The 24,555-nt window shown below is 39.8% G+C and overlaps 1 protein-coding gene across 1 annotated transcript in view; it reads right to left on the minus strand.

Annotated features, from left to right (window-relative positions):
• The window catches only part of march7 (membrane-associated ring finger (C3HC4) 7), a 44,807-nt gene that overhangs the window by 2,680 nt on the left and 17,572 nt on the right, over positions 1-24,555 (minus strand). Inside the window, 7 exon segments of the mRNA XM_034195264.1 lie at positions 3,965-4,068; positions 4,162-4,328; positions 10,379-11,495; positions 11,586-11,777; positions 17,442-17,610; positions 20,176-20,322; positions 23,447-23,639. Of these exon segments, the coding sequence (XP_034051155.1) occupies positions 3,965-4,068; positions 4,162-4,328; positions 10,379-11,495; positions 11,586-11,777; positions 17,442-17,610; positions 20,176-20,322; positions 23,447-23,629 (2,079 nt within the window). The 5' untranslated portion in view covers positions 23,630-23,639.

The following is a 24,555-nucleotide window of genomic DNA, read 5'->3' on the forward strand; positions in this document are numbered from 1 at the left end:
TTAGGAGGGTGCTAAGTAGAGCACAAGAGGTGCTAATTAGAGCTCTTGTTTAGTCACTAGCCTATAGCAGTCCTGCCTCTCGGTAAGGAGGGGTCTGGTTAGGTTTAAAACTTGATTATTGATTAATCTTGATTATTCTTCTCTACAAGAGTCAAGACAGAAGTCAGACCAACAGAGCAAGAATTTTAGCTGAGAAAGCTTCTGCGATTTGAAGCGAAATGTCCTCGCATCAAGCAACCCAGTCCAGTCGAAGATTCAAGCTTCTCTATTATAATTTAAAACACATTAACATGCAAAAAATTAATAGCACAAAATAAAAGGGCAAAAGTTTAAATCTATAATTTTAATACAATGCACATGCAGGTGCATGCAGAGAATGTACACTGACTGTTTACTTTAAATATTAAATTCACTACTTAATAAGAGTGCTCATTCCTGAACCATCCAGCAGGTGCCAGAATTGACCAGGTGGCAACATAGCACAGAACCCCCCACGGGCACCCGAAAATTGTATCAAACATTTCACATTAACGTTTACTGTGATTAATATGTAGTACTCGGGATTATACCAAATCTTTTCACATTTTAAACAGTTTAATTGGGTTTTACTTTCTCATAACAGATGAAGCAGTGGGCATCATGTTTCCTAGTTTAACTTGTTGGCTCATATCAAGGTAGGTACTGCATCCAGCAGGTGGCAGACACATCCATGGAATATTACTTTGGATATACAAAGTTGATTCATTCATTGATTTTTTGCCACTTATCTGGGTCCATGTTGCTGTGGCAGCAGGCCAAGCAGCTCATCCCACACTTCTCTATCCTCGGCCAAGTCCTCCAAGGCTTCCTGGAGGACCCGGAGGTATTCCCATGCCAATTGGGAAATCTAATCCTCCAGTGTGTCCTGGGCTTCAGCTGGATGTACCTGGAAGGCCTCCCAAAGGAGATGACCAGGGATCATTCTTACCAGATGCCCACCTTACTTGGCTCCATTCAATACAAAGACGCAGTGGCTCTAATCAAGAGTCTCTCCCGAAAGTCAAGTTACTCAGCCTGGTCCTGATTGGTAAATTGAGAGTCTCATATTCTATCTCAGCTCATTCTTCACTACACTGGCACAGTACAGCATCTACAGAACATCAGATGCAGCCCCAATCTCATGCTCCAACTTACCCCCAGTGAGGAACAAGACCCTGAGGTACTTGAATTCCTTCACTTGGGGCAATAGCTCTCCCCTGACCCAGAGGGTCAAGCCATCCTTTTCCTCAGCCTTAAACCTGCCCAGTGCACATTGGAGGTCACAGTCTGATAAAATCAACAGAAACACATCATCTGCAAAAAGCACTTATGTAATTCTGAGGTCTACAAACTGGACACCCTCCAGTCCCAGACTGCACATTGAAATTCTGTCCATGAATGTAATGAACAGAACTGGTGACAACTGGAAGAGCTGGCAGAGTCCAAAACCCACTGGGAACAGGAATGATGTAATACCAAGAATGCAGACACAAGACCTAGAAGATTGCATATTGCAAGTTACATGTTGTAGCAGTTCCAATACCCTGTAGTCCCACAGCACCCCTCACAGGACATCTCGAGGGACCCAGTTGTACACCTTTTCCAAGTTGGCAAACACATGTAGACTGGTAGGTCATGCTCCCAAACCCCTTCTAATATCCTTGCGAGGCTAAAGAGCTAGTCCACGACCAGGACAGAACCCTCACTGGTTCTCCTGAATCTGAGGCTCAACTTGCAGTCGAAGTCTGCTCTCTGTTACTATGGCATAGACTTTCCCAGGGAGGCTGAGAAGTGTGATTCTCTATAACTGGAACACACTCTCCTGTCCCTTTTTTCAAGCTGGGGACCACCAGCACTCCAGTTCATTATTTTAGACTCAGTACTGCCCCAGAGTTCCATGCAACATCGCACAGGGGTATCAGCCATGACACCCCAACATCTAGAGACTTCAGCCTCTGAAGGGGACTCTTGTCCGCTCCCAAACTAAGTTGTTTTTTCAAATTGATGGGATGCATCAATGGTCACCCCATCATTTATGCACGCACTACTGGCTAGAAAATGGGGCTATTAAAATTATTTGATTAACAATAAGTATAATTCAAACTTCCTGTTCAACACAGTGACAACAGGTATTCAAGGACAACCATCTTCGAAGTCGCTCGCCATTTCACAGCTCAAGACTTCTTAAGACTACTTCAAAAAGAAATAGATGACATTAGGTCAAATAAATCCCAGCATGCCTTAGTCCCGCCTCTGTTACTGATGTGGTGCCACACCGATGCATCACAGAGATTTACTGAATTTGATACCATTTCGCTGGGTGTGCTGATGAAATTTTTTATCTTCCGCTAAGTGCAAAACCTCTTTTTGACCCGATACCAACAAACTGTTTCAGGACCTGTGGCTGACACTTGGGACTACTGTACTGGAAATTATTAACCTGTCACTAGCCTCAAGATCTATACCTAAAAGTGTAAATCTGCAGTGATTAAATCAATACTTAAGAAATCTCACCTTGACCCCAGTCTACTGAAAACATCCAGGCTGATATCAATCTATCATTCTGTTCTAAAATTCTTGAAAAGTGGTTTCACAGCAGCTCGTGGATCACCTTACTAGTGGTTGACCGATATGGATTTTTAGGCCAGATACAGGTACAGATAAGTGACAAGGATTGGAGGTTGAGACAGATATTCCAGGCCAAACATTGCATGCAATCAAATGTGTCAAAAATTTAGTATAAACACACTCTCAAACACAAATCTTTCTTTAAATGTTTTGCAGCATGTTTAATTCGCAGAACCTTTCAACATGACCTTCACACAAAAAGTGCAAGGAGCTACAAATAACATTTTTGAAGTTGAGTAATTGAAGAATAAATAATTACAGCCAACATCTCCAGTCTGCACACTGCTACCTTTTTCTATGCCAGTCTGTGGAACAGCAGCCTTCAGCACTGACCATCTGATCTTGTGATGTCTCACAAATCAAGTAGTGTTGTGAGCAGGATTTTGTTACAAACCAGAAAGCAGGGATTCATATTTTAAAAGACAGACATGGGCAAACAGTTTCAAATCAACTGCATGTACTGATATTTATCATATGTGCAATAGGTGAGAAGATGACTGAGATGTCTTTAACAAATTTTGCTGGTAAATGGTCCAGTTGGGTTGCTTTATTTGTACGAGCATTCCTTAATGTTTTACACACCTGCACATCAGTTATACGCAATAATAAGGAAGCATATAATCACTTAACCCAACAATAAGGACACCAAGCTGAGATTTTATCATGGTCAGACAATCAAGTCTGTAGGGGTTTCCAAGTGCTACTTCCTTAATCAGTTGTACAAAGCCGGCCCCAGGGGATTTGATTAGAGAATTACCAGATGTAGACATTACATTAACATTAAAATCCCCAAGTACGATACACTCCTAGTTTTAAAAAACCCATCTCCTTCATTACACAATCGTTCCAACAATTCACAGATGTCATACTGTTGGAGTGGATGGTAACAGATGCCGGTGAGTTTGGGTCAAGTTGTTTGGCATTAACACTTCTATCCAGAGTCTTGAGTCCAACTTTGTCAAAATCAGAGCGAGCATGAATGCAATATCATTCCTCACTTAACTGACTTGACCCAAAAACATGATGATACAAGTATGACTATGTAAAAAGCAAGCATTACTTATTTTTGCTGATCCAAATATCAAGTGGTCTGACACAAAAGGATACAAATGTTATGTTAACACAGGAAATAAAAGCTGAGATTCTAAATCCTCTTCTCATAGTCATCTCATTGCAAACCAAATCTCTTCAATGGACAATAGAAATTAATAAATTTGCCTTGTTCCAAGGAACAGGCTCTCTCAGCTGTTCTGAGTGGGAGGAACAATGAACCATGTTGACAACTGTGTTTGTTATCAAAAAAGAAAGGAAAACTCACCTGCACGTGGGTCCTGTATAACTCTCTAATGTCAAAGTTATCTATGTTCAAATGGAGCTTTTCCTTGCAGAGTTCACATGTTGTGATGCCCTCAAGGTTAGTGCCTAAACATAAAAAAGGTCAACAAAAAACAAGCACAACAAAAATGTCAAGTAAGAGAATACAGCCAACAAAAGACATTTTTTTTCTGCATATACCGGAGCTAATTTTGGAGTGAAGCCACTTCTTGATGCATTCTTGATGGACGTATTGCAAGCTGCCTGTGCAGTTGCAGGGTTCAATCAAGGGGTTGGAAGCAGATTCTTCACCCATTTGGCAGATACGACACAGGTCTCCTTCTTCATCAGAATCCTCCAGCAGCAGACTATGACAGGAAAGCAGGTCACTGAACTTCACAATCACTGTGATATAGTGTGTGGTTTATTTCAGCTCCGACATTAAAGAACTTTCTTAAAGATAGTTTAACCCTTGTATTATGGTGAGAAATACATGTTTATTATGTTGCGGGTCATTTTGACCTGTATTGTTTAAATCCACTCAGTCAAAAATGAAGTTAAACCAATCAGAACTTTATTTTAGATTATACAAACATTTGAAGACATGAGGGGAAGAGATAAACACAACTCAAACACTATATCAAAGAACTCCTGTTTTCAATTTTTCCCTCTTCACGAACACTTTTTTTTTATTTAACTTGCCCCATTTTCTCGGATTTTCAATGTTCAACATTTTCCCCACATGATGGACAGAATGTGACTGTGTGCTTTCTGCAGATGTACTTCTTGCACCTCGTACAACAGGTACTTGTTTTATTGTCATCTTGATAGGGACAGACTTGGCATCTTTTGCATTTCTTTGCACCTGTATCCAAAGGATTCATTGTGGGTTGGATGCTCTTCCCTGGACCTTTGCGATGAAAGCTGCTGGGGATCGAGCTGGCCTGGCCCGGTTCTGCATCCTGGGAGTGACGAGTGCTCTGCCTAGTTCTTCCAGGAAGAGTCGATGTCTGTACAGTTTGCCGGCATTCCACTGCTGGTTGATCTCAATCCACAGCACATAGGCATTGTACGCAGACACGTCCACAATGTTGTAGAAACCACCAAAGGCCAACGGGCAGTCTTGCACTGGCAGCTATATATGTTGCTGTGACTTTGTCAAGATTGTCAACTCTTCCTTTGGTGGAGTTGTAATCCAGGATCATCTGCAGCTTTGTGTCCTCTCTCGTGCTCAGAGATGCATCTTTGTGCATTGTGCTCATCACAAGAACATTCTTGTTTCTCTTTGGGCAGTAAGAAACAAGTGTTTTCTCTATGAAAGCAAATTTTGACGAAAGCAGAGGTCTTCCTCGCATCTTCAGAATCTCACGAGGAAGTTCTGGCTTATTTTTTCTGACTGTTCCCAGCATAGTCAGCTTTTTCTCCTGAAGTTCATCTCCAAGACGGTAGGAGGTAAAGAAGTTGTCATGTTATGTTATGACCTTGCAGCCCTTCAGTGATCTCCAATACCACATGCATTCCCTCATTCTTCTCAGGTGCTCCTCCAGGTGGCTTTCCAGTATACAAGTATTTGCAAGTTCCATGCATAACTGGATTTTGCGTCACAGGCTGCCCATATTTTGATCCCATATTTCACAGGCTTGTTTGGCATATACTGTCGGAAAGGACAGCGTCCTCTGAACGGAACGAGGCGCTCATCGACAGTGACATTGGGACCAGGATTATACAATGAAGGCAGGATTTTCAACCCATTTATCCCAGACATCTCTGATCGCTGCAAGCTTGTCTCTCTGTCGTCGACCGGCTCTGGTGTCACGGTTGTCAAATCGGATCACACGAGAGATCATATGAAATGTCTCCAGACATTGTTGCTCAGAAGATTGGCCTTCCATTCTCTTCATTCCATAAACTTGTAGTTGCTTCACCCTTTGACCTGTATACTCCAGCTAACACCAGAATTCCAATGGAAGCATGCAAGTCAAATGGACCCAGTGACTTCCATTTCTCTTGAAAAACACACCTCCCCTCCAAGTTCGTCATGTCGAGGATTATCTTCTCTATGGGTGAGGATACAAAGAGCTGAAATGCTGATTCAATATCATCAATTCTTGTTACAGCAAATCTCGTCGGACCAGGGGTCATTTTGATGACAATCTGCCTCGACTTTGGTGTGGTGATGTTGACCATTTTATTTTACTGTCTTTAGATGTCCATGTCCCCTGTGTGGATGATGATTGTTGCATTTCTTGGTTTTCATCTGATGAAGGGACACCGGCACTCATCCTTTGAATCCTCCTCATCATGGGAAAATTGACAATCTAGATCATTAACAGCATTGTCCTCTGGCTCTGAAGGATCCTCCGTTTCTGAAATCTCTTCCTCTGCATCACTAACCCAGTTCATAAGCTGCGACAAAACTTCGTCAGATGTAAATCGTCTGGAGCTCATTTTGGTGTATTTCTCAAAGAAAGGGCATGGAAACACTGACAAGAACAGGGGAGAGAAAGTCCCTCTTCCACCCTCTTGGTTCTGAATGGCTATTCAGAGACAATCAAAATAAAGTAGCTCAAAGAGACATGTTTATTTTGGATTTGAACAGCCACTTTGTGTCTGGGTCAAAATGACCCGCAACATCATCTTTGTATACAAACTCTGCAGACACTCCACAACACGTCAAAGTGTTCAGATTATACACAGCAGTTCATGACCCTAGATGAGGAAAAATCATAAAATTTCATGGGGGAAAAAAAGTGAGGATAACCTGCACTTTGGCCAACGCAAAAATTGAAATGCGGGTCAAATTGACCCGCAACATAATACAAGGGTTAATATTTAGACCACACTGTTTACACATACAGTAGTGTTCAGAATAATAGTAGTGCTATGTGACTAAAAAGATTAATCCAGGTTTTGAGTATATTTCTTATTGTTACATGGGAAACAAAGTACCAGTAGATTCAGTAGATTCTCACAAATCCAACAAGACCAAGCATTTATGAATTATGAATGAAAATACTTGAAGAGGTCATGTTGCCTTATGCTGAAGGGACATGCCCTTGAAATGGGGTGTTTCAACAAGACAATGGACCCCAAGCACACTAGTAAACAAGCAAAATCTTGGTTCCAAACCAACAAAATTAATGCCTCGCAGATGTGAAGAAATCATGAAAAAATGTAGTTATATAACTAAATACTAGTTTAGTGATTCACAGGACTGCTAAAAAAGCAGTTTGAACATAATAGTTTTGAGTTTGTAGCATCAACAGCAGATGCTACTATTATTGTGAACACCCCCTTTTCTACTTTTTTTTTTTACTAATTGCCCAATTTCATAGCCTTAAGAGTGTGCATATCATGAATACTTGGTCTTGTTGGATTTTTGAGAATCTACTGGTACCTTGTTTCCCATGTAACAATAAGAAATATACTCAAAGCCTGGATTAATCTTTTTAGTCACATAGCACTACTATTATTCTGAACACTACTGTACAGTACATTCATCTTGTATCATATCAATAAGGCTACACGCACGCGCACGCACACACACACACACACACACACACACACACACACACACACACACACACACACACACACACACACACACACACACACACACACACACACACACACACACACACACACATGGTGCTTTCCCTGCTCAAATCTTGGTTCCTCCTGTTTCTTTTGGAGTTCAAAGTTCAGTTCAGTGACCCTTCCTAACCAGTGGTTAAATAAGCAAGAAGGTCAGAACAGCGAGTACACTTAAAGTAGAACAAAAACAAACTGGATTTTACATTCTGTACTAAGACATGCCCAGGAAGATTTTAGATATACATTTTAAGTAGTACTTAAATTTGAAATTGATATATGCATAAGCAAAGATCTCAACTAATAAGCCATGTAAAGGAACAGGATGTTTTTGTTAATTATTATTATTACACTTGTGAATTCTGACATTTATTCACATCGTAACAATTTGTGTCAACTCCAACAGACAAGACAAAGAAGCCTGCTATTTTAATTTGATCAATTCGATAAGCATGTTAAGTCTGCCTATGATCATTTTAAATCTGTATAGAGTGAGGTTCTATGAGATTCCATCATTTATGCAAAAATCTAACTTAAAATTGATTAAATACCGACACCAGTCTGATGCAAAATAAAAAAAAACACAAACGCTTAATGCACTGTACAGTATGATGGACACATTTGCACTGCATCCATCATACAATGCAAATGACAAGGGATGTATTCTAATTCAACACATTTAATGAAAAAAAGTTTACACTTCACACGTGGCGTGACAGTGCCTGATGGTGCTCAGCTCTGTACGTCACTCAATTAAAAACTACTGCATGCAAGTTCTAAAGACGAGCAAATGGTATATCCATCAAATACTAGTGTTTTTAACCTTTTCAGCATTATTTATGACATGCATAATATCAAGTGATATGAAATGTAACTCAAAATAATGAAATTTGCATCATATTTAACTTGTACTTAAAATGGCTCAAGTTGTTGCTCTTATAATAGAAAAACTGGTTATTTTATTCTGTTTTGTGTTGGCTGGATGTCTGAGAAGGGTCCATTATATGGAGAAAATAGCCCATTAGTTCAGGCACAAAGGAGATATTAGTCCATACCACCCTTCTGAAATATGAATGACTGATTGAGGACATTTTACTTATTTCTCATATTTCCAATGTTGAATACCCTTGAGAATGAAGAGCTCTTTGCAAGCATGTACTTGCATTTTATGCTGTATTATTACATCTATGGCATAAAATACTCTTAAAATGACACATAACACTGACATTATCAATATATTGTCTGAGGCAATATATCATCCAGAAAAATTTGTTACTGTGACAGGCCGAGATGCAAGCATAAACTTCAGAGCTTTTTTTCCTCTTGAAACAGGCGTGTTTCCATTAAGTGTATTTTAAATTCACTGCTTCAAATTGCTATGCTTGCCTGCACTACAGACAAACAGGAAGGCATCAGAGAGCTGATACATACTTTGCAAGCTCTAAACACAATATCAATGTATAAGCGCATACATCTGTAATGGTGTTTTTGACTTATGTCATACCATCATATGACTTCTGTGCATCTTCATTATGAGGTCATTTGTAGCAATCGACAACCCAATCTCACACCATTTCATGATGGGATCATGAAAAGTAAATTAATCTATGATTCATGATATGGTGATGAAAAGTGCTGGATTTTCATTTTGTGACGGGAACACAAAATGTGGGGCGACACGCGGGGGGGGGGGGGGGTCTGCTGGGGTTATGGTTATGATTAGAGGAAGAGGCAGAGTTAGAAACAGTACAATAAAAGAAAAAACGTGTCACGAAAATGTGATTCATTCATGACAGGAACACGAAAATGCATGAAACTGGGCTGCAATCAATACTTTGCTGATCAATGAGTGCTTAGATCATCAATCTTGGTTGTTCAGACATATAGATGTTTTTTCTGACTATGTTTTCCCACAACTTTGACCAAACTACTCCAAAATCTAATCACCTCTAGATATATAGCCAAGTAAGAAAGGCAAGAGCAGACTCTACCTGCTGAGGTGACTCAGGTCCTTTGGAGTGCAGGGGGCGCTCCTGAGGACCTTCTTTGACTCTGTAGTGGCATCAGCCATTTTCTACGGAGCGGTCTGCTGGAGAAGCAGTATCCCAACAGCTGACAGGAGGAGACTTGACAAAGTGTTTAGGAAGACCAGCTCTGTCCTGGGAAGTCCCCTGGACTCAATGCAGGAGGTGGGAGAAAGGAGGATGATGGCTAAACTGGCATCCCTGCTGGAGAACACCTCCCACCCCATGAGTGACATCCTGACTGTACTGGAAAGCTCCTTTTGCGACAGGCTGCTCGACCCCAAGTGTGTGAAGAAGCGATACTGCAGGTCCTTCCTTCCTGCTGCCGTCAGACTCCACAACCAGCACTATTCCCAGTCAACCACTCAGATCACTCTAATCACTAATATTACTATAGTAACAATTTTTCTGTCTCCCGTGTGCAATAATACTACAAATTCTTGTGCATCAATAACTTGTACACTAATGTACAACATCATTTATGTTATATAGTAATATATTACGAAACATTTTTTTTCTTGCTTGTAAAGTATATTATTGTAATTCTGCACAGAACTTGACATCCGTGCATTTTTGATATTTATTTTCTTTTACCTTATTTTTTGCATACTTTGCACAGTTGTTCTGTGACTGTCCCTTTGATGCTGCAGCATCGTAAATTTCCCCGTTGTGGGACTAATAAAAGATTATCTTAAGTAATATTGTCTCAAGGTTTAAAGGAAATCCGTACAGCCACTGGAGCCCTCTGCTTACACTGTGACCACAAGAAGAAAGATTTTGTGTTTAGTTGTGAGATTATTTACCTCTCCTTGATCTTGCGCAGCTTTTCTGGATCCCTGCAGGAGGCAGTCTTGTCCTTCTGGCCATCCAGATGGCTCTCAGCACCATCCACTGGATCCATTGGAACTAAAAGATCTTGATATAATGCAACTCTGGGACGTGGTGAAAACAAAGACCGAACATTTTGAAGATCAGGAAGTGATTCGTCCAGAGCACCACTTGCACATGCTGCCCCAGAGACCTCAACACCAACTGCTCCTTGCTCTTCTTCCGCCTCGTCATCTTCCCCTGATGATTTATGCTCCAGGTCATCCCATCTCCTCAGTAATGACTGTGGATGGCAGAAATCATCTTCCAATTCTGCAGCCAAGTAGGCACTCTCATCTCTACCCTGCCTCCTGTTGCGTGAAAAAAGAGGAGGGCAGCGTGTACGGAAAGAAGTAGTGAGCCAGGAGGAATTGCTTCCTGCTCCACTTGGGCTACTAGTACTGCTTACAACAGACTCTCTCCAAGGTCCCATTCTGGATCGAGCCAGGTTACCACGATGTGGATCGTTGTGGTTTTCCTGGATGGGTGAGAGATCCACTCTGAGATTCCTAGAGAATGTTGTGTCCAAACATCTAATGTCGGGTTCTACACTCCGCATCCTGGTTCTGTCCTTGCCATCTGCAGCCTCTCCGTTAGTTGATGGAGCGTCATCCGATGAATCAAAAGAGCGAGTGCTGGAAGATCCACTGGAAGAGTCTTGGCTTGAACGACGTGAAAACAAACGGGACAAAATGCGTCGAGTGGACCTGCGGCCCTCTTCAGCTTCAGGGACTATTCTGGGAACAAGCACTGCTTCCCGTCTGGCCAGAGGAGGGGTGGACCATGAAGTCTGGGTGGAGGCGCAAGAGGAATTGGAAATGGATTCAAACTTTCCGGTTTGTTGCTCCAACGAGTGAATGCTGGAGGAACGGTTAGAGAAACGGGCAGATCTGTTGTTCAAGTCGCACACCAGAGAAGGTCGCTGGGAAACGGAAGATGGGAGGTGGTGACTAAAGGAGCTTTCCCTAGTAGTGGAAGAGGGGGAGTAGGAGTAGGTAGGCTCTTTTGGACGAGCACCATGCACATATGTGGACGTCACCCTGTCAGGCTGATCTGAAATCATACAGGAGGACAGTAATGCACAACACTGCATTTGATGGAAATGAATACAATGCTAATTCTTACTGTATGCGTCACAGTTACATGAGGCGGAAGCCAGTCCAGCAGTTCTAACTCTTCTTTCTCCCAAACGTGGGAGACTGGCATCATGCTTTGGCTCATGCTCCCTCCTGGACATCTGTGGCTTTGAAGACGACGATGACGACTGCGACCGCAAACGACATGAACTCCAACATGGTGAAGCCAACAAGTCCTCACTTTTCTTTTCGCTTGCACCTGTTTAGATAATGCGACAGTTAACAGGACAGTTAATTTCATGTCCTGCCAGTGTTGAAAGAAAACTTACAGGTTTACGCAAATACTGGTGGGGTGTTCCACAAATAACACAGTAGGCGGCATATTTTAAATAAGTAGATGTCAGCTGTTGTGCACATAAGAATGATAACCAATAATAACAAGCAAGTAACCGTTTCAGTTCAATACTCCTCCCTCCTGTTTCTGCCTTTCACTCAAACACTCAGTATGAACTTCACCTGCCGGAGGTGACTAATAACGCATTTAACATTCATGGGTGTATTACTGCTACAATCTGTTGAGGCTGCTATTCAGTGTATTACTCTGTTAGGCTAATGTAGTTGAACCATGGAAATTCCTTAAAGCTTACTGACAGAGTTGTCCAGCTGGTCAAAAGCACAGATGACTGCTAGCACAGTGGATTACCCAATGTTACCTTGATAATTAACATTAACAATCAATAACTAAATATTGTAGCTTAGCTGGTTCATAAAGTGTTGAGTCAAAGCTACTAAGTGTGCTTAGAAGACTCAAGAGCTTTGAGAACTTTGGTTCAAAGTATGTGATGTCATGTAATGTTTGCAAAAGTTTACCATTTTTCAGACCATAATTTCTAAAGATTTAATTTCACTAATGTTAGCTCTTATTGTACGATGTACAGATAGACTCAATCATGTTTGCTGAACTCAAGATTATCCACTGTATATACATGCATGCTCATTTTAGAGATGAAAAGGTATGAAAGCTTTTTAAACTTTATATTACAGTTATAATGGCCAAAATGAATAAGGTTGTCAGTATTTTCACAGTACTGTTACACTGATCTGAATTGCAACTTTAAATCTGAGGTGTTCTGCAAACTTGGTTATCCTCTTCAACAAACTTGCCCTTAGCATTCTTTTTTTTTAAAAAGTACAATATACCAACACTTCAGACTTGGTCCTCTTGGTCTCGGCTGGCTGTGCCAGCTTATCATAAAATAGAAGTGAAAGAAATTAATGTTGGAAGTACTGTCTGTAGCCGTTGCATTATTTTGTCAATCCATGAACAGTGTCAATGGTGTATAACTGCATTATGAAATTGTGTTTGTGTGTGCATGTATGTATATACATTTCTTATTATTACAGTATAAGGGGTGGGTATTTATAAGCTTTGCTTGTGCCCTCACCCTTTCGGACAGACAGGTTCATTGTAGAGTTGTTTTGTTATGAGGGTTTTTTTTTTTTGTTATTGTTGAATTGTGTGCCAAATACATTCATTCATTCATTCATTACCTGAGATACATGGTAAGACTTAAAATCTTAGCTTTCAAAGGTCAGTATAGTTCCTTTTGGTTGCTCTTGACAGCATATACAATGTTTATACTTTCTATAATTAAATTAGTCAGTAGTTGCTCCTGAAAACTTTCTCAGAAGGGGAAACTTTTCTGATAATGATTAAGGCAACAATTAAGTAAATATATTAAGCAATACCATCTTATCCATTTGTTGTTAGCTGATTACATACAGCAATACATCCACTAGATGTCAGCATACAACAGAAAGATTTCCCCTCTAGAATAGAACAGAATACAGCCATTATTGTCACTGTACATACATACATACATACATACAATGGAATTTGTTCCCTGCATTTATGGTAAATGGACTGCATTTATATAGACGCTCAAAACACTTTACAAATAATGCCTCACATTTACCCTGACGTCAGGCTGCTGCCATACAAGGCGCTCACTACACAGCTGGAGCAACTATTAATTTAACCCAGAGGTCTCAAACTGGTTCCAGAAAGGGCAGAGAGGGTGCAGGCTTTCTGTGCAACCACCAACTCCAGCAGGTGATTTTACTGATTAACTGATTTCACCTGCTCAAAGTGATGTTAATCAGTGAAATCAGCTGCTGGAGTGGGTGGTTGCACAGAAAGCCTGCACCCTCTCGGCCCTTTCTGGAACCAGTTTGAGACCTCTAATTTAACCCATCATTATTACAGTTAGACACAATCCAACCACTAGGAGCAGTGGGCAGCCACAGTCAGGCGCCCGGGGACCAACTCCAGATGTAAAGACGCTGCCTTGGTCAGGAGCAGAGAAAGGAGCAGACCCTAAATAAGCATGTTTTTGATTATGGGAGGAAACGGGAGTGCCCGGAGGAAGCCCACGTAGAACATGCAAAGTCAACACAGAAAGGGCAGGAAGCGATCCTACGACCTTCTTGCTGTGAGGCACCAGTGCTAACCACTAATCCACCATACTGCCTCTAGCTACATAAATTACAGGTGGAATGCTAAGGAAGGAAGCTGCATCCAGGAACCTTCACAAGTAAAATGTCAATCAAAATGAAGCTGCCCCCCAATAAATCCCACTGGGATCAACTGGGGTTAAAGGACCTTCCCCAGGGGCCCTTAGCGTGTCTTAATTATTATTAAGAATCAAGCCTCCACCTCTAATGTAAATAAGAATTTCACCTTTAAATCCTTCATACTTTGGAAAACTCCTAAAATTCTTCTGTTAAATTAGCTTATTTACCATTCAACAATAAGATATGATGCCTAATTGGTGCAGCAAGGCACATAACCATTGTGGCAGAGTCCCACTAACCATCATTAAATTTACAAGAAGGTCGAGCTAATGTCATTAATTTAGTAATAATAATGCGCAGTAATGTTATCAGTTTGGTGTTGAACACTGATAATGATAAAAACATTTGGATGTTAACTGCAGTGTTTGTTCACATTCCTTCAAGTGATGTTCTCACAACACCTTCATAGTGAATGCAGCTGCAAGATTAGTTCAGCAAACACAACGATTCTTGGTTTTAAAATATGTCCAAAACTCTACAACTGAACACAACACCCAGAATAGTGGGGTGGCATTGCAAAACAATCGTTCATTTTGTGATAAAAGCACAGAAATTCTAAATTAACTAATGTTTATTTTCAGATATGGAGCCATCCTGGAGCTGACCTCTAATGAGCTACAAGGTCAAAGAATTTCACAGGGGTCATAATTAAAAAAATGCTCCAATCATGTTGAAACCTATACCACATTATTTGTCTGATCATAATTCCAAAAAGGTATAGTTTGGACTATCTATGACTGAATGTTCTGGAGTTATGGGGTAAAAATGGCAAAAATGGTGACAGATCAGTTTCAGTTTGTACGGGGGTCAAAAGTTAAAGTTGCTCCAATTTTGGTAAAAAGTGATGCAAATTATTGGTTAAAATAAAAGGATTATTAAATGGAATAGTTTTGACTGTGCTGAATGTTTGGTCTCCAAAGTAAAGGTCAAACAAGGTCGACGTTCATTGGATTCTATGACGTATGACATATGTTACCCCGTAATATGATAATTAAATGACATATGGTGCAAACTATTCCTTTTTAAAACGCTATTAACTCAACCAATAATTTGCATAATTTTTACCAAAATTGGAGCAACTTTAACTTTTGACCCCTGTACAAACTGAAACTGACCTTTGTTACCATTTTTGTTGTTTTTACCCCATAACTCCATGGAATTCAGTTATAGATAGTCCTACCTTTTTAGTCATAGATTTTTCAGTCATAGATGGTATACCTTTTTAGAATTGTTACGATCAGACAAATAATGTTGTATAGTTTTCAACATGACTGAAGCATTTTCTTTATTGACCCCTGTAGCTCATTAGAGGTCAGCTCCAGGATGGCTCCATATCTGAAAACAGACAGTTAATTTGGAATATGTGTGCCAAATTCCACGATTTTATCACAAAATGAACAATTTTGATGGAAATTTTAGCTAAGCTGCACCAGTAGAAATCAGGTACAGTTGTGCTCAAAAGTTTACATACCCTGGCAGAATTTTTGCTTTTTTGGCTATTTTTAAGAGAATATGAATGATAACACAAAAACTTTTTTCACTCATGGTTAATAGTTGGGTGAAGCCATTTATTGTCAAACAACTGCGTTTCCTCTTTTTAAATCAAAATGACGGGAACTACCCAAATGAACTTGATCAAACGTTTACATACCCCTGTTCTTAATACTGTGTATTGCCCCTTTAACATCATCGACAGCTTGCAGTCTTTTGTGGTAGTTTGTGGACGAGGCTCTCTGATGGCAAAGCTGCCACTGAATGTGTCTTGGACTTTATTTACGTCAATTATAAAGAAACACAAACAATATGGCACTCTATGGTAAATCTGCATGGAGTAGACAGTTCTTTTTGCTCAGTATGCACCACTCTGCATTTAATCATTAGTGATTGATCTCTGCTCCCCTCCACAGCATGTCTTTTTCCTGGTTCTCTCCCTCAGCCCCAACTAGTCCCAGCAGAAGACTGCCCCTCCCTGAGCCTGGTTCTGCTGGAGGTTTCTTCCTGTTAAAGGGAGTTTTTCCTTACCACTGTCGTCAAGTGCTTGCTCACAGGGGGTCGTTTTCACAGTTGGGGTTTTTCTGTAATTATTGTATGGCTTTGCCTTGCAATATGAAGCGCCTTGGGGCAACCATTTGTTGTGATTTGGCGCTATATAAATGAAATTGATTTGATTTGATTCTCAAAAGCTGAGTGACTACGCAAGTAGAAGAGTGAGGAAAGCCACCAAGCCACCCAGACGAAGTTATAGGCTTATGTGGCTGTGACTGGAGAAATTATGCACAGTGCAAGCTTTGCATTTTGTATCACCAGTTATCCATCTTCATGATGAAGTGGTATAGAGGAGGATTTTCTTAAAAAGAAGACCTGAAAGTTTAGCTACATCAGAGTGCCTCGTCCACAAACTACCACAAAAGACTCCAAGCTGTCGATGTTAAAGGGGGCAACACACAGTATTAAGAACAGGGGTATGTTAACTTTGGATCAGGGTCATTTGGGTAGTTCTCTTGTCATTTTGATTTAAAAAGAGGAAAAACAGTTGTTTGACAATAAATGGCTTCACCCAACCACTAACCATGAGTGAAAAAAGTTTTTGTGTTGTCATTCATATTCTCTTTAAAATGGCCAAAAAAGCAAAAATTCTGCCAGGGTATGTAAACTTTGACCACAACTGTAGGGGAGATTTTATTTTGTAGACACATAATAAACAGTGCAGTCTCATCCAGATTTCCTATTGAACTGGCTTAATTTTGTGTTGGCCATCTGTTCCTCCATCAAATGAGCCCAACAAATCTACAAAAATGGGCATAGCCATATAATGATTTACTGGAAAAATTTTCTCGGGTTTGAATGGAAAAAAGAGAGGGAGGAAAAAAACTGATAACCGCAAATATCTGTAAAACCTTCAACTCTGTTCAAATTTAATAACTCTTTAAAAGAGTGCTCTTCCATTATTGGTAGAATAAAATGGTCTTAAAATATCAGTATCATTTATCACAATTATTTCTGGGACAATAGGTTATCCAACAGAGAGTTATCATAACAAGCCTAATTAGACAAAGATGCTCAGCAAGGACTGCAGAGCACAGAAACAAGCTGTTGACATAAACATGTATCTGAAACACGTAGGAACAGACCACACAGAAATTCTGAGAACTCTGGTAAAACAGCAAATGACTGTTCATTCATGGGTTGACTGTATCGTATTAATGTAATCAACAATATGTGGGAAAAGGAGCTTTAATGTGTTGTGCAATAAAACATCTTATTGGTTAGACTACTGATGAATATGTACCTGTGTCACTGTTAAGACTGTTACTGGCAAAAGCAGATCCTGTAGCTGAAGCAGTGGCCATACTGGAGTACAGTCCTCTGTTGCTGTACGAAAGCTTGGCCCGTTTAGAATCGCCGTCAGCATTGGCTTTCAGCCCCGAGCTCAATCCTAACATCCCCTCAGATTCACCCTAAGGGAAACAAAGTACAGGGGTGAGAGAATTAATTAACAACGAGAGTGTTTGTGGAGCACAAACCTCCACCAATACTAGTTTCCAATTTCACGAAAAGTTACCTTGGAAAAAACATTCAAAGTCAAAGTCCTGTTAGAAGTGGCTTTTCATAAGCTAAATTAGATGTGATCAAATGTCAGGAGTATGTATTTAGTTTATGCACTTGAACTTAAGTATTTACTGTGGTGCTGTCAGGTCTTTTTTTTCCAAACTTTTTTTGGTTTCTGAATTCTTTTTCAGATTGTTTTCACAGAACATTGGTTATCTCTGCTATGCACAATTTGTCATTGCTTTTGGCACTTGGTTTCTGACTGATACCTGTAAGACAGACAAACAGGCATAAAATTGGAACTTCTATCCAATTTTGGTGGTGTAGATAAATCCACAACAGAAAAATGAGTGATTTAAGCACGTTTGGTTGAGATATTTTATGTTTTATTTATCTTACTAGATCTTATTTTACTTCTTTTATTCCTATATATTTCACTATATCTTATCTGTTTTTTGTGTCTATTATGTTTTTATGTATGATGTTTGTATTTTAGTGTTGTTTTTTATGTGAGTCGAAGACAATTTTCCACCTCGGTGGACAATAAAGATTTATTACATTCTATTCACCTTATTCAGCCCCGCCCACTTTTACAGCAGAGGCATTTCGGTTTTGGATTAGGACTTCCGGTGAGCGGTGTTTTCAATACAGAAAAACTGAAGATATTACATGGCTAGAAACAAAAACCTTTTTGAAAAGCTCAAAGGGATCAACTCAGGCTCACCCACGGGTCATAACAGAGTGGGAAGATGACATGAAAAAGTGGCCCTCAATTATTTTTAACTACTTTGTGTTGTCACTCAGCATGGACAGTTTCGCTATGAGGAACTGCGAGCTAACATGCTGCACAGCGCCGCTGAAGCTCGTATAAAAGCACAATCAAGTTAAAATACTAGTAAGTAGTACTAAGTAGTATCACCGTAATGCCAAGATTACGTAACGTTAATATACGTATGGTGTTATTTCATGCAGTGCTTGGTTGTATCAAACTCCAGAAAATGAGTAAATAAGATAGCAGCTTATGCTACAAACACAGCTTACCCGTTTCTCTCACTAGCATAGACCATGACTTCTTCAAGGGAGCTTTACCCAGAGAAATTATTGGACAATAAAGATCCAATGGTGTGGGGGGTTTTTTATCCATAAAATGAAAAGAACAGACAGGGACGTGTGGGTGGATTTTTCAAATTAAAAATTTGAAATTCAAATTTTCAAATTTTTCAAATGCTGGTCAACAGCACTCAGATCTCTGCTTTCCATGCTCAAAACATCATTCTGACAGTGATAGTTTCCTCTTCTTCCATTTGTTGTGGCACCTACAAACAACAGCTCATGTTCGTACACTTCTAGTGTACTGTGTTCCCACGCAGATAATCACTGACAGTGGCAAACCGGACGTTGCTTGACAAAATGACGCCGCCCACCCTGACTTCCTGAATAAGGTGAATATAAACGCTAAATGTACACCGAATGGGCTTTTCAATATTAAATTCAAATGACCACAATCCGGATCAGAATCAGATCCAGATCAAACTTTGTCAGGTGATAGTGAGTGCCAGTCTGCACCTCATTTTCAAATATGAGAGTGATTGGAGCACTATGATTAAGATATAATTTAAAATATACATTCAATGGAGTTTTCAATGTTAAAATTAAATGGCCACAAAATCGGTAATCTAGATCAGATCTGGATCAAGTGTTGCCAGTCAATAAAGGATACCATTCTACATAACGAATATGAAATAAAGTTTATCTTTTTCGACAGTTATGAATTTTTTAAAATTTGTTCAATAATAAAGATAAGGATATTTCCCTTTTTTTCCTGACTGTGACCTTTGACACTGAAAACTGAATCAGTTCTTGGCAATTAGGATATCAATCTTCAGAAAGTAAAAAAAAAAAAAAAAAAATCAATGATATATGAAAAATTGTGGGCTCCAGGCTTTTCACAACAAACAGGGGTGAAAACATAACCACAATAAATATAAAAATAAATTTAAAAACCACCAAACCTAGACTTTGAAAATGAAAGAAACATTCAAACTCATTTCACGTTACATGTACAATAACATCAATCACATCTCCTCCCAATTTCCACCCCATATATGATAAGATTATTCCCTGTAACAAGCCCAAAAATGCAGAGCAGATGGCAGCATTCAGCAGGTCTGTTACAGTCCATCCAGAAAGTATTCATATTTAAAAAGTAAACAAAAAAACCTCCTATATCCTATAGGACTTCTTTGTAAATAGATTAACTCCAACTTTAGAAAATTGCTATTTAACCATCCATCCATCCATCCATTTTCTTTACCCACTTACTCCAGTTAAGGGTCACAGGGTGCTGGAGCCTATCATAGCAATCATAGGGCGTGAGGTAGGGCAAACCCTGGACAGAACGCCAGTCTGTCGCAGTGCTATTCAACTAGCCTGTATTTTTTTTCCCCCCATACTATAAACAAATGATACAGTACCAATTTGCTTCGGCTGTTGACGGAGGATTCAGTCCAAGGACGCTCATACGTTCTTGCGGAAGGTGTCAGTGAAGAAGGCAATTTCCATCTGGTGGGGCGACTGTCAGAGCTGCTATAGTCTCTGGATGAACTCATGTGACAATAATTCTTCAAAACAAATGGAAAACAAAGACGATATTTATTTAAAACATAAATAAAAATCTTGCACCAATAGCTCCAGCTAGACTCTTCCTATAGCTTAGGAGTGGTAACAACTACCCAACTTCATGGTTGTACCTGCAGACTGCTAACTGATAATAGGTTTGATATTACTATTTAAGAATCATGACATTTGGTCTAGACAAGACTGTGTGCTAGCTTTAGCATGTTACTCATCACATAGGTATTTCCAAGTTCTCAGCCCATTAATATACAAAATGTGTATTACAAGAGAAAGAAGCTCAATCACCTGGCTAATAAACAAACTTGACAAATAACAGTGCAAGTTGTTTATTACTTACAACTGTCAACTTTTTTAACATGATTCTCGTTATTTTATATGAAAGACACCTACTTAGGCTTTTTCCACATTTTGTTATGTTACAGCCTTATTCCAAAATGGATTAAATTCTTTCTTTTTTCTCCATATAATGACAAAGTTGTTTTTTTATTTTACAAATTAATTAAAAATAAAAACTAAGAAATCACATGTACATAGGTATTCACATGAAACTCAAAATTCAGCTCAGGCACATTCTGTTTCCACTGATCACCCATGAGATGTTTCTAATCAACAGCTTAATTGGAGTCCACCTGGGGTAACTTCAGTTGATTGACATGATTTAGAAAGACACACACCTGTCTACATAAAAGGTCCCACAGTTGACAGGGCACATCAGAGCACAAACCAAGCATGAAGTCAAAGGAATTGCCTGTAGAACTCAGACAGGATTGTCCCAAGGCAAAAATCTGGGGAAGGATACAGAAACATTTCTGCTGCTTTGAATGTTTCAATGAGCACAGCGGCCTCCATCATCTGTAAATTGAAGAAGTTCGGATAACCAGGGCTCTTCGTAGAGCTGGCCGCCTGTCTAAACTGAACGATCGGGGGGGAAGGGCCTTAGTCAGGGAGGTGACCATGAACCCAATGGTCACTGTGTCAGAGCTCCAGCATTTCTCTGTGGAGAGAAGAGAACCTTCCAGAAGGACAACCATCTCTGCAGCAATCCACCAATCAGGCCTGTATGTTAGAGTGGCCAGACGGAAGCCACTCCTGAGTAAAAGGCATGTGGCAGCCTGCCTGGAGTCTGCCAAAGGCACCTGAAGGACTCTCAGACCATGAGAAACAAAATTCTCTGGTCTGATGAGACAAAGATTGAACACTTTGGTGTGAATGCCAGGCGTCATGTTTGGAGGAAACCAGGCACCATCCCTACAGTGAAGCATGGTGGTGGCAGCATCATGCTGTGTGGGTATTTTTTGGCAGCGGGAACTGGGAGACTCGTGAGGATTGAGGGAAAGATGAATGCAGCAATGTACAGAGACATCCTGGATGAAAACCTGCTCCAGAGTGCTCTTGACCTCAGACTGGGGCGACGGTTGATCTTTCAGCAGGACAATGACCCTAAGCACACAGTCAAGATATCAAAGTAGTGGCTTCAGGACAACTCTGTGAATGTCCTTGAGTGGCCCAGCCAAAACCCAGACCTGAATCTAATTGAACATCTCTGGAGAGATCTAAAACTGTCTGTGCACCAACGCTCCCCATCCAACCTGATGGAGCTTGAGAGGTGCTACAAAGAGGAATGGACAAAACTACCCAAAGATAGGTGCACCAAGCTCATGGCATCATAGTCAAGAAGACTTGAGGCTGTAAACATCTCAAGGATGACCAGTGGAAACAGGATGCACCTGAGCTCAATGGCAAAGGCTGTGAATACTTAAGTACATATGATTTCTTAGTTTGTTTGTTTTTTTATACATTTACAAAAATCTCATAAAAACTTTTTTCACAATGTCATTATGGGGAATGTGTGTAGAATTTTGAGGAAAAAAAACAATTTCATCTATTCTGGAATAAGGCTGTAACATGACAAAATGTGGAAAAAGTGAAATACAGTGAATACATTTCAGATGCACTGCATCTGGTGAGTTATCAGTCTTGTGTGCCATAAACATAAGACTACCCAAGTTGTGCACAATAAATTGTATTGTCCATTTTTAAATTTGCAGTAAATTATGTGCTGTATTTTGCATGGCAAGACGGTTCATCACTGGACCAATTTGCGGTTGCCTCATTTCATTTTCTATACAGCTGTCAGTGCACTGTTATTATGATGTTTGTTCACAGTATCAACAGCTGTTCTTGAATATTTTCAGCTTATTCAAACAATGTCATGATAATACTGGAAGTGTTATAATATTGGTCTCTGTAACTGTGACATAAAACTTTCATCTCTAGTAGTGTATGGCCACATTTAGATAAATTAAGGTTTATTGTTTGTTTGCAGCCATTTTGGAATCTTCATGAAGCATTAGGATCAGTAAGACAGAGTCTAACAGGAGCACTTTTGAAGTGGGTCTCAACAAACAACATGACTAAAATACACACCACATGTACCAAGGAATGTACCAAGGAATCTAGGCTGTCCTATATAAAGCCCTCCAAAGTGACTGCTGTTGCACGGCAGATACACGTAGCTTGCTGCTGTTCCAGAGAAAAACTAAGACACAATCTTGTTTTAAAGCCCTGTGTGGAATGAGGCAGGACAACAAACCGCTAAAAGCCCAAAAAGCAACAGAAACACACGCTACCAGTCAAAAGTTTGGACACTCCCATTCAACCGAATGGGAAAACTGCACAGTTACTTTGTTACCTAGAAATGTACTTAGCTGCAGAGACAAACTTCCAGTCTGAAAATTTAGTTATCCTTTTCCTAAGATTACTAGCCAAAAGTTGTGAAACATGAGCTGTGCAACTATGCACTAAACTGGTCACTTTATTTCTAGAAATCAAGATATGTTTAGATGCCAAGTTTTGTCCTGGCAATATTAGAAATAATTTTTTCCTGATCACCCCCAAAAAAAACCTGCCAAATAATTTCAATTACAATATTACTGAGACCGAGTTTTTTTATATATATATATATATATATATATATATATATATATATATATATATATATATATATAAATTCAGTTCTACTCTAGCTTCAGTTGACCAAGGAAGAGATTGAGGAGGAAAAAAGAAAGTATGCTTTACACTGTGAAAAAGATTTTGTTTCAAGCTCACCTGATGAGCTAGGTCTGGTTTATAAGCTGATGATGCCCTTGGGAAGCAATCACTGCTCGGTACCCTGTCTCTATTGTACAACCTACTGGAGGTCAGTGACGAGGGAGAGACTGACGATCTACTTGCATATGCAGAGCTCGAGGTGGAAAGGCAAAAAGGAAGTCTTCGAGATCTGGAGTCCATCACGAATTATCTGTTGTGCAACAAAGAAAAGAGAAATCCAAATTAATGCTGCACAGGAAATCAAGATGTGCTAGAAAGGATTGTAAATATATACCAATGATGGTACCAACAAATTTTTACAAAAAACTAGGGAAAAAAAAAAAAAAAAAAAAACACACAATCACAAAAGGTGCCTTGATTCCCCCAAGCAGCACCCAGAGTGCAGTTGGACAACTTGCTTGACATTGGTGTTAGGGATGGATGACGATCAGGAAAACATCAGTATGCGCTGATGAGTTCATTACAGTCATCGGTAGAAAGTTTGCACAGATGAAACTGCACGATAGCCTGACCCATTCAGGCAGAATGCAGCATGTAGCATTTAAAAACCAGTGTGATGTCAACGGGTTGTCATCATTTTTCAAAACATATGACCAATTATCTGCATTGTGACATGCTGGGGAAGGGGAAATGCATTATTGGAAATGTGGCTTGTTTGGTGGTGTTGTGTTGCTAGCCTACAGAAAAGCTTCATTTCAGAAAATAGTTCATCACCAAAGCAAAGGGAGCGACTTGAAGCAGCGGCCCCGTTTACATGCAGATAAAAATCTGGTTGCTATCTGATTAAGTGGTCACGTAAACGGCAAAATCAGATACGCTTTATATGATCATTCTCTGATTATGAGAAATCAGATTAACACACCTGCATTTCTCCCTAATACTCCGATTTCTTTGGCACATGTAAACCATTAATCAGATTTATTTTGTTATTTTACATCTGCGCATGTGTTAAAGCAGTTGTCACTAGGGATGCACCGATCCACAATTTTTCACTTCCGATCCAATCCTGATAACTGAATTTGGATATCTGCCGATACCGATACTTTTCCGATCCGATACCAGAGCTCTGTTTGCTTTAATATTATTATCATCATTATTGTTGTTAT

This window comes from Thalassophryne amazonica, chromosome 2 (genome assembly GCF_902500255.1).
Source record: "Thalassophryne amazonica chromosome 2, fThaAma1.1, whole genome shotgun sequence".
Classification (NCBI taxonomy): Eukaryota; Metazoa; Chordata; class Actinopteri; order Batrachoidiformes; family Batrachoididae; genus Thalassophryne; species Thalassophryne amazonica.